Below are 16,363 nucleotides of genomic sequence, written 5' to 3'. Positions count from 1 at the left end.
TAGCGTGAGTAATGCTGACAGCAACCCTCTTTGCATTTACCCAGTTAACCGATTCTTTGCTGATGATCCGGTGACACTTGTGTTGTCTCTATAACATCAAGCAGACTTGAATGCAAGGAAAACTATTCGTTGATGAGCATTATTCAGTGAAAACAGATTTGGATGCGATGGAGGCTAATTTCTGGGAACGGTGTATCTCTACCAACAATCTTTATATTGTTTACTACCGTAATGTTATATGCAATAATTTGCAGGATAAAGCCAACGTGCGGAAACAAGAGTCAATTTGTTGGTACGTACTAATGCAGCTTAATGTTGGCAATATAGTCAACTTTTGTTCATGAATTATATAAGCTTCGATGCAATATTACAATCTAGTTTAACCTTGAATTTTCTAGCTCGATGCATTGGTCATCCTTTTCCAAATTTGAATCTTCCTCGGTGTATAGTCTATGCAACAAATCAAGTTTCAGTAACCAATTCGTTGTCTCCTGCGAGACAGACCAGAAGAGTCATTGTTGAGGCTGGAGCTGCAACGGCAGGTCCTTCGTGAGCGGCACAGCGGAAACCAAGGCCTGCCCGGCGCGGTTCGTGTCTTGTCGTTTCCTTCGCCGCCGCTTCGAAGGACCTCCCGAGTCTTCCTCCACGTAACCGTTGGTAAGCCCACCGTTCTCTATCAATCTTAGCATCTTTTAGTTCGTTGCAGTACTTATTAATCCTTCTAAACCCTTCCTTATTTTTTTCGTTCCAGCAAAGCAATACGTCTACGGATCACCGAAACGGAACGGAGCTCAAAATAGACCGATTCCTCTTTGATGAGGTAAGATTAGTATTAAAGATGTTATTATCGACCTTGACTTTTCTATTCCACGACTACTGTGCGCGTTTCCGCATACTTCTGTCCCAAATCATATGAACCGTTGATCGGTTGATATACCAGTAAGCTTATCGGACCTTCTTTTTTACTACTGGGTTTGGTCAAAATCGAAATTGATTTGATTAGGTAGCTACGGAGATAAGTCACGACTTGTCTTCCGATACAGACTCCCGTACCCCGAGTGTGCCCGCCTTATGTCAGGGTTTCACCGTGACAAGGACAGCTAAGACAGCATGGCGGGGTCAACGTGGCTAACCCCGGTGATTTGACCGTAATTCTTTAACCCTGGCGATGAGCGAGCAAACAGGTGCCTGCCGGTCGGGCCCCCTCACGTGACCCCTCTCTCGGGTACCGTCCCTTGTCTAAAAGGCTGTCCCATTGGTCCCAAGAAAAGGGTCCCACGACCTGATACGAACAGCAAACATCCATTCACCCCGAATGGACTCCACTCATAAGCCGTTGTATAGTGGACGCAATTGTATGTGACACTTTATACCGGCGGGCGGGCGGGCGGGCGTTTCTGGTCCGACGGCCGGAGGACACCACCACCTCATCCAAAACACCGAACCCAAAGTTTTCTCTCTCTCTCTCTCCCTCCCTGCAAAAACATCGTGGAAAACATCACATCCTATGTCTCTGTTCCCATGGGGATAGCAGCGGCAGAAGAGTACAAAGCAACAGCGTTTGCGCTGGCGACTGCTCTGCTTCTCGTTCCTCTGCTGTTGGTTCCCGCAGTACCACGGCTTCCCATCCAGTCTGCATTCCGCTTGGTCTCCCTCCTACTTTCCTCGAAAGTTCGCATATTTTGCCTTTCGTCCTCCTCCCATCGACCACTCGAAGATTCTCTGCCCTTCTCTCTACCAGTGGCCGTACTCCCCTGGGTTTATCTTTGTTTACCGTTGTGGTTGTGTGTGCTCCTTTAGACACCATCTTTAACTCTTTATTCCCTTGTAAAATCTCAGTGGAATCCCTCCTTTTAGCCTCGCTTCCTGCTCTGTTTCGTTGAGTGGATTTCGATTTATGCTGCTGGGTTTTAGCCTGCTCGGCGGAAAGGAGAGAAGGTTTGGTGAAGACGCCTTCATGCTTGCTCCTTTACGTCGCTTACGGTGGAGACGGCCGTCGACGGACCCCGACCATGACGAAAGCTCGGACCTTGCGCATCTTCTGGACCGACCCTGACGCCACCGACTCATCCGGAGACGAGGAGTGCGGCGTCTCCGGCCGCCGCGTCGGGCGGCTCGTGAGGGAGATTGGGCTCGAGCCCTGCCACTCCTTCGGTGACAAGCAGAAGAGGCCGAGGAAGAAGGCCTCCGCCGAACGAGGCAAGATGGCTCCCGCGCAGACGGGGAGCACCAAGTTCCGCGGCGTCCGGCGGCGACCTTGGGGGAAGTACGCAGCGGAGATCCGCGACCCGTGGCGCGGCGTCCGCTTGTGGCTCGGGACCTTCGACACCGCCGAGGAGGCCGCCATGGTCTACGACTGCGCGGCGCGCCAGCTCCGCGGTCCCGGCGCCGCCACCAACTTCTCCATTCCCTCTTCGTCCACCATCTCCACTGCCCCCGCTCGAACCCAGGAGGAGGCCATGCCCACCTTAGTCTCCGGCGGCTACGACTCCGGCGATGAGTCCCACAGCCTGTCCTCTCCGACGTCCGTCCTCCGAGGGTTCTCCTCATGCTGCGCCAAAGAAGGGCCAGCCGGGGAGGAGGCAAAGGAAGGGAGTGACTTCAACGCAGAGTTCTGGTCTCCGGAGTGCAGGGTGGAGGAGTTTGTACCGTTCGACGAAGCGCCGCTATATCACGATTCATGGGGTTTCTCATCGTGGGAGCCGAGGGTTCACGAGGCGAGGACGACACGGGTCGGGTTCTCCGCCTCGGCGGCTGACACGTCGAACGAGGTCATGCTCGCGTCCTCCTCGGCGTCGGATGCGGGTTTCGGGACGGTCACGTGGCAAGACGACGACTATTTTCACGACATCGGCGATCTGTTCCCGCTCGAACCCCTCCCCGCCATATTCTGAGTCAAATTTCTTTTAAGTCGCCGATCTTGCCGCCGATTTTATTAACGGAAGGAAGAAGCGGTCGACATTTATCTTCTCCTTGTTGTGTTCTTAGATCGTGCGTCACTGTGGTTTCCCTTTCAATTTGTATCAGAAACTTTGAATTCAAGAAAGTATCCATGTCGAAAGCTTTGTGCTCTTCTTGCGAGTGAACACTGAATTAGTTCCAAGCTGTCAAGTTTCAACCTTCGTTCCTTCTTGTGATGATAGTTCTCGGTGCCGAGGTCTTAGCAGCAAACTACAGTCAGCTTCAGCATTGATTTCTTCTTGTGATGATAGTTCTCAGTGCCGAGGTTTGAGCAGCAAACTGTGGCTGTGACGCTTGATCCAATAGCACAGTCATCTACAAGAAAACCTTGCCAAGACCACCATATTATCGGTGATGTGGTAGAACAACATAAGCATATCTCCAGAGTGCCAGCATTTGTATCAGTTATTACACTGAAGCCGAGTAAACTTAGCTCGGTTCAATATCGAAAGTGCAAGTCTTTCTTGGGGAGCTAATACGGAGGACTGTTGTGGAGAGCTAGCCTGAGGCACAAGCGTAAAGAGCTTCCTGTCTATAGAGGGGGCAAATTGATCTTGGGAAGATGGCTCGTCTTGTCCGTGAGAGTTATCTTGCAATGGCTCCTCAGCTAAGTCAGGGATTCTACATGACAGGTCAGCGTCAGGGGTGGTCTCGACGTGGCCCTTTCGATGCTTAAGTCAAAGAGATGGGGAAAGAATAAGTTAGCTATATTCAGAAGAGTGTGGTGTTCACCCGCTTACTCTTGTTCTGCCTGGGGCCTGGGTTTTATATCTAGGCACCTGATGATGAGAACGGGGATTTGTGAGAGTCCCCCTATCCTGCTCATTGGGTTTTATTAATGGAGACAACTTATCAACGCGTCGACCCAAGGCTGGTGTCGACACAGGGCCCCTGAAATGATGTTCCATGTTAGGCTTTTTACTTCTTTGAGTTAGGCAAGGAGTGATCCCTCCTTCAATCATCCGGAAGAGAGGTGGGTGGTATGGCAGGTGTATGGCCCTTTTAGCAAGGAGTGGTCATTGCAAGCTTTCTTCGGGAAGTTGGGACAAGCAGGGATCATAGGTTGATCCCCTGTCGACGACTACATGGAGTTGGTGAGAGTTCTCATATTTTTATTTACGTGGCTTGCTCGGCCCACATGATGGGATGAGTTGATAGTGTTAGTACTTTTCCTATCATTATCCTTTAGATTATAGCATTTACTCAAATTTAATTCTTCAAAAGGAGATGTTCAATTGATAATATAGTCGAAAACATTTTCTAGTAGAACTCTAATTAGGTACCCTTATGATGAGATCAAATGATGCACATCTTTGGACCAATTGCAATGATGATGCTTGTTCAATGAGTTCTTTTCAGGCTTTTGGAGACAGAAGCCAGGATATAGAATCAGATTCATCCATGGTTCTCAACCCTTCAGTAACATGTCCAGATACAGCAACCTCAAGAAAAGAACACTTTAGTGACACGATGATCTCTCTTTCTGTGATCCCCTATGTCCAAGACTGATCTGCTAATTCCTGCAAACATTAAATCTTTATCTTTTGGTCATTATGCATAGACCTATGTTTGATCACCACTGATGCATGCCAACCTTGGAAAGTTTCTACTAAGCTGATGTGCTTGGTGACTTCCCATCTATTGAAAGAGATGTAGGAGCATTCGTAGAAATGGTGAGTGTGCATCCAAAGGTTCCTTTTTCTTCACTGCACCCAAAGCTTGTTCTGAAATTTGAACTTCTTCACTGCATGCATAAGGATCTAACTTTGCTGAGCTGATCATCAACATGTTATATTTTATAGCAGATAAGGCCAGCAATGCTTGGTGACTTCCCATCTTTTGAAAGAGATCGGTAACCAGTGGAATCAGAGCTGTCATAAGGTTAAAAGCATGCATCCAAAGGTTCATTTTCTAGTTGAGTTTATTTCTCTTGACTTTTCCATCCATTCAAATTCTGGCTAAGTTTATGAGTTAGATGTTTAGTTCTTCATATGTTATAACTAGAAAAGATAAATCTTTGATGATTGAGCCTCAAAAGTGTTAGCTTGTAAACTAAGTACACAGGTGTCATTTTTTTTCGAAACATCGACCTGAAGAATTAGGTTGGGAGTATTCTCATCAATACCTTTCTGACAATCAAATTAGTTCTTGAGTTCATATTATTTGGATTAGTCATTGACGTCGAAAGAGAAGTTGTACAGATCTCATGATTCAAGAACAATTACACTTGAGATCGTCAACCAAGAGAGGAATGTGCAACATTATAAGCAAGGATATAGTGTGATACTCATCGCTCCTGAAGTCCATGTTATCTATCTAAGCTAATCACGAGGTTTGAATGATGGATCATTCAACTATGTACTATTCATGATGGTCACGCATCTTCGGATAGAATCACCATATGTCAACCGTATTTAATCGATAAGAACTTCGAACCATCAGTATATTAGTCATGTGTTATCATGTGGTAGCTTACATATCCATTATATCATTTCATATATATTATTTTTTATATTTAATATTTATATAATTTATTTATTTTTTCAGATGATCGACAGCTATTATTTTATATTTAATATTTATATTATTTTATATTTAATATTTATATCACTACTTGTTATGTTCACCCACGTCCTCATTTGTAGTGAAGACTTGCATCAGTGTGTTGTCTCGGCGTGTTGATGGGAGAGCTACATGACATGACACATTGCATTCTATGAATAAGCTTATCGGGCCGGATCCAGTTCCTGTCTATAAATCATACCGATCAGAAGCGCCAATTGCGGATCCTTATTCTGGATCCACAAGCTTCTTCTTTCGGATCGTCGGTGCATCCAACTCAAACCCAACCCAATAACCCCCCTAATTGTTTCTCGACTCGTAACTACCCGTTAATAACACCCTCGTTCGTGCCACGATATCAAGAGATTCGATGGTCAAGATCATCAGCCAGATCGGTGGGGCCCCCGTGCTTCGACACTGGTAGGTGGCCGAGTCGTTCCCCTAGTTTGAGAGGTAAACAGGTCGTCACGTGCCGCCACGTGCCCAGGTGTTCTATATATTCCGGTTCGTTTTTTTATTGGCCTCACTGTCTCTCGCTCTCTCTCTTTCAAGCGGCGTTTCCTCCTCGTATCGGAGGCCATTTTGGAGTGAAGAGGGAAAGAGAAGAAACCACGGAGCAGGAGCGAGCAGAAGAAGGCTTCTTCCTTCATTTCCTCACGGTCGCTGCTCCGACGCACCCCAGATCCGGTCCGGATCGGAACGGTCGGTTCGCTCTCGATCTGGCTATCTCGGATCGAGTGCGTCGGTCTAGTAGGCGCGGATCCGTGATCTGCCTATCTAGGGTTTGATCTTTCTTGGACAGATCCCGTGATTTGGATCTACTGTCTTCTCCGATCTGCTTGTATTATCGATTCGTTGCATGTGATATGCGAAGCATTGGTGCCGTTGCTCGATCCGCTTCATTCCCAATCGGATGCGACCGTGTTGGTGGCTCGGATCTACGATCTGCCTGAGCTAGGGTTTCATCTTTCTTGGCCGGTCCGGTGAGTTGGATCTATTGCATTTTCCGATATATTTGTCCTAATGATCCATAGCGTATAATCGTAGTCAGTGTGGCTGTTGCGTTGGACCATTTCAGTTTCCTCTGGTTAGATGCCGATCTTTGTAGAGGTTTCAGTTTGCTTTTACATGTTCGAGCAGTTGAATTTTCTCTAGAATGTAGTCATTTTGATCTGAATTGTTTTCTTGACGTCATGATAGATCCGCCGAATTGATTATTTTTGTAGATCTAAGAAAGAGATGGGGTTTGTGGAGCATCTGAAGGCACCAAGGGTTAGTTCAGATGAGTGAGAAAAAGAGGAGAAAGGGGATATCAGTATTCGACTTTTAGGTCTTTATACCGAGCCAATGGATTTTTTCTAGTTAAACAGTCACTATCAGGGCATGTTGATAGGTGGGCTCTTACTTCGTGGGCATATCAATGAGTTCATAAGTGACGATTCATTTTGACTATATTGATTTTTCCTTCTAATATGCATATAGTCGTAGGTAGTTACTGATTTTATACTAATAAATACCGCAAGAATGTTGACAGACATTTGAAGGTTGGTTTTAAGTTTTTGCCCTTAAGTTTCTGTCAACTTGGATTGTCAAGATTAAACTGTTGTTGTATCTGGGGATGTAAACTAAGATCCGTTCACTTCATAATGTTGTACCATGCTAATTTCCAGTATTTAAAAATACTATTTTGTTTGTACATGAAAGCTAATTACTCTTTGTCCGTTATATGTGGTCAATGACATATGTTAGAGGTTCAGTGTTACTGCTTCTTAATAGTTTATATTTCTATTTTTGTTAAGAAATTAACCTTCATGATAAGGCACTGAAGTACAAGAGATGATGCTTCTGTCACCCCACTGCATTTGGACTACTTCATCTCAGTTCCAACTCAACTGAAAGAACTTCTTCTAGACAAAAGATTGCAGGGTATTGTGAATGCATAAATTAAGAATAAGGCAGATTCTAGGTGTCACGTTTTCTCTTTTAATTATCACTTAGTAGAAAAAGCAATAACAATTGATAAATCGAAGCTATGTACTGAATTTTAGCAATTCAAACGTTCTAACAATCTAACAATGTTACCATGGTCGGGTATGCTATATGCTGAGCCCACTGCCAAAACATTTCTTATTTATACATTCACATGTTTAATGCCCGAAAAACCTTTTGCAATGTTGTTATAATTTCAAAAAGATAATTTTCATTGCTTTTGCTGTTGGTTTCTGATGTAGAAGGATTCTTGTTGCAGTGCAAACTGTTACCTGGACTCTTAGAGAGTAAGTGCAGTGACAAGTTGACATAACCCGAAAAAAATGGCACCTGCAAGTAAGGCTGATAGGAAGGCAGCATTAGATGTAGCTGCTTGGACGTTCAATATTGTGACATCTGTTGGAATTATTATGGTCAATAAGGCCTTAATGGCTACTCATCGCTTCACATTTGGTAAGTCCATCATAAATTCATTTTATGGTCAATACTATTTTGTTACTGTTTTTAATGTATCTCTGATTTAATATACTCCAAATGTTTCCTTTTTTCCTTTGGGGAAACCTAGTACTTGGCTTAGTATCAAATGGCATAAGATGAACCTTTTGCAACTGGATTTGACAGATTGTTTGTAGTGTTCTATAACAATTTTGAATGTATGTTGACAATATTATTGAAACAACTTGTTTATCCGACATTGGCATTGGAAAACTCGTGGTTGTCCTGCTTCCTCACTCAAACTCAAATGGTTTAGTGTATTAAAGTACTTTTGTTCGCTTGTTTTGTGGAACATCAGTTACCACTTGGTTTCTTTTGATCATTAGAAGGTTATCATGGCATGGCCGTAGCTAATTTATTTTTTGCATCAGCGCATTTTGATAGTTGAAGTTGTCTGCTGAAGCTCCACAAAAGTTGTGCCTCCATTCTTTTTTTTTTCGCTCAAAGATGTCTACCTGTGTACTGACATCTACTTGTTAGTGATGCCCACAATCATTTATTTTCTGCTGACTTCTTGGATCTTGTTCCATTGGGTATTTGGTGAAAGACTATTTGAGGGTAATGCATCATGAATTGCATTCTGTAAATATTACCTTCATCAAAAAAGAATTTTTTACATTTCCTCTTAATTTGCCAAATATGTCATATCTTATCCCTTGCCTCAAGTTGGTAAATGTCCTCTCTGCCCATGCATTTTAATTGTACATTTATTTTCCAGCTATGACCAATTCTAGTGAGTTGTTAATTGGTTTTGATCATAGCTATTTTCTACTCTAGGTTTTTGAGAATAAATCATTGTGAGGCAAGTACCATCAAATATAACTTTAAAACAGTGGTACATTAAGTGATACAGATTCCTGTAGATTATGTAAGCTTTGCTGCATTCTTAGCTTCAGGACTTGTTGATCACTCCCAGTTCTCAGATAACATGTGAACTTTCTATATATGCTCTTGCAAAAATCTGCATTATTCATTACTTCTGCTATCACATTCTTCTATAATTCATATTGATTTATGGTTCTAAGATCCTCCATCACGTGGCTAAGTGCTATAATATACTAAACCCATTTTATGCATATGGGTTTTTCCATTAATTTTGGTTTTGAATTGTTTTTCATAGTTGGCATTGAAATGAAATCCAAAGCAAATATAAAGTAAAAAAATTCAGATTTATGGGCTCCATAGGCTATATCTAATTTATATATTTATTTGATTTCCATAAACTCATTAAGGTTTTCTTTTTGTTGCTGGTTTTACCTGATGCATTATATTTTATGTTGCAGCTACTACATTAACGGGCTTGCATTTTGCGACAACCACGCTCCTGACTATTATATTTAGGTGGCTTGGATACATTCAGCCTTCTCATTTACCTTTATCTAACCTTATAAAATTTGTCCTTTTTGCAAACTTATCTATCGTTGGGATGAATATTAGTTTAATGTGGAATTCCGTCGGATTTTATCAGGTTCGTTCTGGTCACAGACTATAATTATTGTCTTGAGTATGATAAATAATTTTACAAATCGGCATACTTATTTATGTAATTCAATTACAGATTGCAAAGCTGTCTATGATTCCCGTATCATGTCTTCTCGAGGTTGTGTTTGACAAAATTCATTACTCAAGGGCCACAAAGCTCAGCATAGTGGTGGTTCTGGCAGGTGTTGCTATTTGTACAGTGACTGATGTGAGCGTAAATGCTAGAGGGCTGATAGCTGCTACCATAGCGGTTTGGAGCACAGCTTTACAGCAATATGTGAGTAAATAGATAAACATATGAGTTTTGCATTTCTTTAGACATGCTCAATAGAAAATGTTTCATACTTCATTGGTGCTGCATTGTATTTACTTCCAAGCCAATGGCACTTGTCTTCTGAGGTAAATAGAAACAGTTCCATTTAAGTTCTAACTCTGTAGTGACTTGTTTCTTGTAGTATGTGCATTTTCTTCAAAAGAAATATTCACTTGGATCGTTCAACCTTCTCGGGCATACTGCTCCAGTTCAGGCTGCATCGCTGTTGATATTAGGGCCTTTTGTTGATTATTGGTTGACAAACAAAAGGGTGGACAAATTTGATTACAGTGTGACTGCCGTGGTAAGTTTATGATGGTGTTTTTGAACTTTAGTATTTCATTTATGGCTTCGTGTATATTTTTTCTTCTATTAGATTCATGATGTTTATGAAGCTTGGCTTTTCCCATTTGATAGCAACTCGTACTGTGTTTTGATTTCCTCGATTGTAATTTGGCTTGTGTGATTGATTGTGATTGTAATTTGGCTTGTGTGATTGATTGCCCTTGCTGCATGCTTTACATGTGAACTAATACTGCATAGAAAAATGTCATTTTGGTTGATTTTTCTCTTACGTTTCGTCCTTTATATATATATATATACTGTTTATGTTTTTGTGTGGCACAGTTCTTCATCGTCCTGTCATGCACCATTGCTGTGGGAACCAACCTTAGCCAGTTCATCTGTATTGGAAGATTCACGGCAGTGTCATTTCAAGTCCTTGGGCACATGAAGACAATCCTTGTCCTAACTTTGGGTTTCTTCTTATTCGGAAGAGAGGGCCTCAATTTACACGTGATCTCTGGAATGATCTTGGCAGTTTTAGGCATGATCTGGTATGGAAATGCATCATCAAAACCAGGTGGAAAAGAGCGACGGACTTATTCATTGCCCGTCGACAAATCTCAGAAGCATGGGCTCCTCTCAGAAACAGGAGACCGTGACGACGAAGTCTAAGCTACCCTTCACTTGTCACCATCTTCATCATTGCCCACAGGTTGAATATTTAAGTTGTGTTGCAGTAAAATTTGGAAGAAGTTGGGGATTTATTTCCCTGGTCTCTTTACCAATTTAGGAATTCCCCTCAGGTGATGCTGGCGGAGGCTCTATAGTTTTCTTCTTTACACATCTATATTAATTTATTGACTGGGTCATCTTCTGGTTTATGAAAAGAACTGATGGATGTATACCCTATTTGGTGACAGATGTATGCTTCCATCATATATGCTTTTGTATTTGGTAAGTTGCAGATTCAACTTACCACCACTTCATCATCAGTGCCGCCATGTAAAACAACATCGACGAGTTTCAAAGACCGTCAGAGTTATGGCTGGACTGCTCAGAGAAGTGATGCTTTGTGCTCTTAAGGTGGTGTTGTTTAAAATGGTCTTTTAATTGGATGCTTGCCATAGATGATTTTGCTTAATCGTCAAGTCGTGCCCATGCTTGGAGTTGCAGAGATAGACATCAACTCATCACTTCCGGGACAGTTGAGTCAACCAAGTAAGAGAGGGGGCTTTCTATTCAAGTAGCATGTCGGCCGGTGGATTCGTCTACAACGGCGGTCATTTAGGAAGGGGGCTTTCCTTGTCACTCCTTAGAATTGATGACGGGAGAGACTGAAACTGGCTCACCGTTATTTTAATTATATTTTGGAGTCTTCCGGTTCTCTTCGTCTTGTCAACCCCACTAGCGTGATTCACTGGGGACCTCCAATCTATCATCCTTGATATCCGATTACTGATTTTCTGCATCAAATCCATAGCGTGGCCCATTGAGACCTCCATTCTATCATCCTTGATATTCGATCGTTGGCTTCCCCGCTCGACATCACACATATTAGTCATTTTGATCGATCACTCAATTTTGATGCTCATCATGTCACGTCAGTATTTTTTAGCGCAAATGATTGTGATCTGGTCATCTTTGGAGGACCCCACTTCCTCCAATTTTTATCTCCGCCTAATTAATATCATTTTTTTTCTTTATTTTTATTTTAAATGTCGGCCGGCTATTCCACCGGCATTTCTTCTTCCTTTGAAGACAAAGTAGGTATCTGTGGATCGAGACTTCGACCTTCAAAGTCCACCCTGTCGCCTACCACCACCAGATCACACATCCTGACGCTGCAATGTGGCGCTCTCCCCGCAGCAGCAATTACTCCCGTCCTCGTACCGGTCAGCTACCAAGCTTTTGTCGGCCGCTCCGCCGACACTCAACGCTGAGTGCCATCCCCTAAATTTACTGATATCGTATTTATTTTTAGTTATCGATTAATTATCCAGCTGCATAAATCTTATTTCATTGCCCGAATCGATATCTATTGATTTTGTTATATATTGAGGGCCACATTCACAGCAGGAGTTCATAAAAAGTACCAAGATATCTAAATATGTTTCAATTGAAGTGGTCTATGCTCTCTCGTAAACAAACATCACTGCAAAGCCACAACAGAGAAAGAGAGATACTAATGGAACTACTCTACTATATAAGCTACATAGTCCAAAGCCGTCCGATGACCATCAGACGTCTGTCAAAAGATCGTCTCTGATCTCTCTTAGATCACCCCCCACGAGTCGAACGGGTGAAGAAGAGAGAACGGGTCGCACTCGGGAAGCACCGGGCCATCGACCTCACCCCGGCTCAAGCTGGCCCGGTCGAAATAGAACGATGACATGTCCCGCGACGGAAGAAGGCGGCTCCCCTGCCCGGCCGCCGCCCGATGCTGCTGCTCCCCGGCTGGCTCGACCGTGGGCGTCCCCGTGATCCGCTGGACCAGCTCGCGGAAGTTGGCCGGGTCGGCGGCGATGTAGGTGGTGGGCGAGCGCTTCGACGCCCGGGACTTGCGCTTCTTGGAGACCCGCCCGGTGAGCGGATCCTGTCGGCGAGAAGGGTCGCCTGCGGCAAAGGAAGCGGACTCCGAGAAGAGGGAGATCCGAAGGGCCTTGGTGAGGGCGTCGTTCTCACCGGCGAAGGCCGATTCGGAGTTGCAGGTGTAGGGGCGGTACATCCACGGATCGAGAACCGAGCAGTCCTCCGCCATGGCCACAGCTTGAGACGACGGAGACGAGCCTCCCAAGCGTGAGACGAAGGAGGAGCTGAGAAGGAGTGCAGAGAGTGGGAACGAGGGGGGTTATATAGATCCTGCCTTGTGCGTTACGAGTGGTGAAGACCCAGATATGTTTGGCCTTTTAAGAAATAACCAACCAATTGCTTATACCCTCTCATCGATTGGCTGTCATAGGACAGCAGTCGCAGTCACATCCTGGGTACCCAAGCATGTGGCTGACTTCTGGGGCTGAGTTCTTCCGAGCCCGGTAAGCCATTAGTTACCTCCGTCCCACACCGGGACCCATTTCGTACGAGAAGGTTGACATAACTCGGGCGTTTCGGTTTGACTTGGCATTCATCCCTGCTTTTTGTTTGCAGCAATTAATCGCTCATTCAACGTGTCTAAAGGACGTCGGCTTCACGTTAGCTACATCGAACGGTGCTTCATGACCATAGGAAGTAGGTACAGCGTGTCTTTCATGGCTTGTTCTCTCGGGCATCCCTGTGGCAGAGGCCATGGTTGCAGCTCGAGGCCGTGTTTTTTGACTTTGAGGTGTTGGGTGTCAGCTGAGACTTGCCCACTTGTTTGGCTTCCTTCAGCTCTGGGAATGATCCGTGAGTTGGTAAATCCTTGATGTGCGTCGGGATGGTCGATTTTATTCTTCATTAGTTTGAGAATTTATTGGAAGAATAATATTCGAGCTTTGAATTTATAGGAATTTTGGAACGAAGTGTATTCATGACTGTGTGGGATACTTAGTGTTTTCATGTATATATATATATATATATATATATATATATATATATATGATTGTCTAACTTGAAAATCAAATCGGATTCAACTTGGTTCTTGTTGGAACCAATCTCAAGTGGATCAGATAGATCTGATCGGTGATCTAACAATTGATTATGTATCGTACCCGTCTATTGTAAAGCTAATGTGGCATAAACATTGTGCATTATGTCTTTGACATGGATCATAGTAGATTCAACATGAACTTTCTAATAATTCGAATTACCATTAAGTTGCACAGATTGCACCATGCATCCCAAACAACACTAGATGAAGTTATGTTTCCCACTTTCTTCGAAACATTTGAGAATTAAACAAGCAAATTGGTAGTGAAATCGTCGCTCTCGACTCATATAAATAGGAGCCTTTGGTTATTATTGTTCTTCACCTCTGCTTACAGCTTGAACATCCTCAGATAATAGACTTAGCACTTCTCTTCCGGCAAATAAAGGTTCGAGATATCATCCTCTTCCTTTTCTAGCATCTCAGACTTGAATATGTCACTGATTCCATCAACACCCTCGGTATTGGTGACAAAATACTTATCCTCGGAGGGTGCCAAGTTAGTCATACCGATGGAGATTGTCCCCTCGGAGGTGAATCCATCATGTGGTGCAGTTTTACTATCGATGGCAGAGCCCTTCGATTCTAACTCGATAATATCGACCCTCGACCTGGAGATTCTCTAGGGGTGTATTATATATTGATCAAGTTTGAGCTTGTGCCTACTTAGTTGGATGATCGATCTTACGTATCGCGTCATATGTTTTGCACGAGCATTGGTGCACTAGAGGCATGGCTTTGCTTTTCCCTCCACCCCATTTTTATCGAGGCTTTCAACTTCTTGAAGTTCTCATTCACCCAGATTGTGTGAAATTCATAGTGCTTTATTACAACAATCATCGAGGGATATGAAAGGCTCTATATTATTCCGGTGTTAATCCTCCTACTAGCCTGCTATAGCTTATGTTTCAAGGGGTTGACTTATTTTCTCTCAGCTCAACCCAACTATATGGTTTTGGGCGCTTCAACTTCTTGTGAGTGTTGTAAGAAAAAATATTTTTTTTGTTTCTTTGAGGAACAGTTAGCCAATCGACTTAGATTAGTCTATCCATAAATTTTTTAATATCGCTCTAAGATTGCACAAGTCAAAAAAAGAGAAATTTTACCAACTATCTCTAGCCCTATACGAGTCCACTACAATCCTCCAAATGAGTAAGCAATGGCTCATCAATACGGGACTAAGCCCGACTCCTCGAGGTAAGTAATTAGAATTTTGTTTTCAAGGTCTTATTTGAGTTGTCTGACCTTTAGTTTGTTTTTACATATATGATTCTTCATGTAAGGAAATCTAGGAGTGACATCACATGCGTAATGGAAAAATAAAAAATAAAATCTTCAAATTTTGCATAAATTGTATTCATCGTCATGTGAAGATTAATACACAAAATTTATAAAACCGAAAACTACATATATGAAATATTACGTTTTACCTAGGGAGATCGTATATTCCTGAATCCCTACAGATCTATAGAAGAGGATGAAGGAGGTCAAGCGTCCTCCTCTCTAGTGGTGATCCATACAACAAGGCTGCGACGACACTCCTTAAATCTCTAAACCTGCTATTCGAGGAGGAGAAGGGGAGAGGAGAATAGGAGTTGGCAACCAAAAGATGCTCTAGCCTATGAATCTTTGGTTCCCTCTTATTTATAGAGACATCCTGTTTATAGAGACCTCTTGCCAACTTAACTCTAATGGGTCCTGCTCTATTGGATATTGGATCTCCATCCAACTATCCAAGTTTATTAGATTATTGGATCTCTATCCAATAATCTATCATTGGCTTTTATTAGATCTCATCCATATGATCCAATAATTTAGGGGCTTATTAGATATCCAATAAGATAGAGGCTCCGACAGATATCATATATCCGAACCTCTACTCATCGCAATGTCTACCATATGTGTGTGATCCGCTAGGCCAATATCAAGCTGGTTGTGAGTCATATTTGTCATAACTCATTATGGCTTAGTGAATTATTATTTTCATAATAATTTACTCGACTACGGACGTACTATGCCACTACGTAGTAGTTCCTAAACGATATAAGCTATAGTCCATCATTCATCTAATACCCCAGATACCGTATACCGAGCATGGTACTGTTAGGCTCATACAATTTCTTTTCGAGTCTCGCTCTAATCGGATTCTCCAACATAACTTTTTCTCTCTCAATCCGAATGACCATAGCTAGGGATTTATCTGAGCAAGAATAAATGAGATATTCCTCCTGAGAGCGAATGATCCTCTATCGACACTCAATATCCCTTTTAAAATTGACTACCACTCCCGATGATGATCGACTATGTTAGATTTGAAACTTCCAAACATATAAGTTCGGTATCAAAGAGTAGAGTACTGATACAGAACATCCTTAGTATCTCAAGTCTAAAGACCAAATTCATTGAATTTAGATATCTCATAATTCTTCCAATCCATATTATTTCCGGATATAGTTGCTATTTGGCATTTGTTAATGCTGGTTTGATTTAGGATTTCTATGGTGACCCCTTTTGATAAATGTAGGGGATCACTTTAGCAAGTTTTGAATAGTGCATCGATCTGTCGTATTATCCTTTTGAGAGACTTATTCAATGCTGAATGTTGGGATGTTATCTATCATCTATTTTACTTCTACTTAATATGAAGCCATGGT

At 42.8% G+C, this 16,363-nt stretch overlaps 3 protein-coding genes across 5 annotated transcripts; 2 read left to right on the top strand and 1 right to left on the bottom strand.

Moving 5' to 3' along the window:
* Positions 1 to 61: 61 nt before the first annotated feature.
* On the top strand, positions 62 to 3,081 carry LOC135581947 (ethylene-responsive transcription factor CRF1-like). 3 transcript variants are annotated; one of them, XM_065167706.1, is made up of 4 exons: positions 62 to 292; positions 399 to 657; positions 752 to 820; positions 1,915 to 3,081. In XM_065167706.1, the coding sequence occupies exon 4, from the start codon at positions 2,013 to 2,015 to the stop codon at positions 2,892 to 2,894; it is 882 nt and encodes a 293-aa protein (XP_065023778.1). In that variant the 5' UTR covers positions 62 to 292; positions 399 to 657; positions 752 to 820; positions 1,915 to 2,012; the 3' UTR covers positions 2,895 to 3,081. The 3 variants fall into 3 exon arrangements, with proteins under 3 accessions (XP_065023778.1, XP_065023777.1, XP_065023776.1); XM_065167705.1 differs by having other exon boundaries at positions 1,840 to 3,081; XM_065167704.1 differs by having other exon boundaries at positions 503 to 657; positions 752 to 3,081.
* A 2,972-nt stretch (positions 3,082 to 6,053) lies between these two features.
* Positions 6,054 to 11,073, top strand: LOC135648285 (UDP-rhamnose/UDP-galactose transporter 6-like). The gene is made up of 6 exons (XM_065165784.1): positions 6,054 to 6,506; positions 7,772 to 7,965; positions 9,291 to 9,475; positions 9,566 to 9,766; positions 9,945 to 10,106; positions 10,430 to 11,073. Exons 2-6 carry the CDS (start codon positions 7,836 to 7,838, stop codon positions 10,757 to 10,759), a joined length of 1,008 nt encoding a protein of 335 aa, XP_065021856.1. The 5' UTR covers positions 6,054 to 6,506; positions 7,772 to 7,835; the 3' UTR covers positions 10,760 to 11,073.
* Positions 11,074 to 12,359: 1,286 nt separating this feature from the next.
* Positions 12,360 to 12,845, bottom strand: LOC135649989 (calmodulin-binding protein 25-like). Its single transcript, XM_065169013.1, has one exon. The coding sequence runs from the start codon at positions 12,843 to 12,845 to the stop codon at positions 12,360 to 12,362; it is 486 nt and encodes a 161-aa protein (XP_065025085.1).
* Positions 12,846 to 16,363: the final 3,518 nt, after the last annotated feature.

Source organism: Musa acuminata, chromosome BXJ3-9 (genome assembly GCF_036884655.1).
Source record: "Musa acuminata AAA Group cultivar baxijiao chromosome BXJ3-9, Cavendish_Baxijiao_AAA, whole genome shotgun sequence".
In the NCBI taxonomy this organism is placed as follows: domain Eukaryota; kingdom Viridiplantae; phylum Streptophyta; class Magnoliopsida; order Zingiberales; family Musaceae; genus Musa; species Musa acuminata.
Note: the sequence above shows the minus strand (reverse complement) of the source record. Positions and strands in the feature narration are given on the sequence as shown.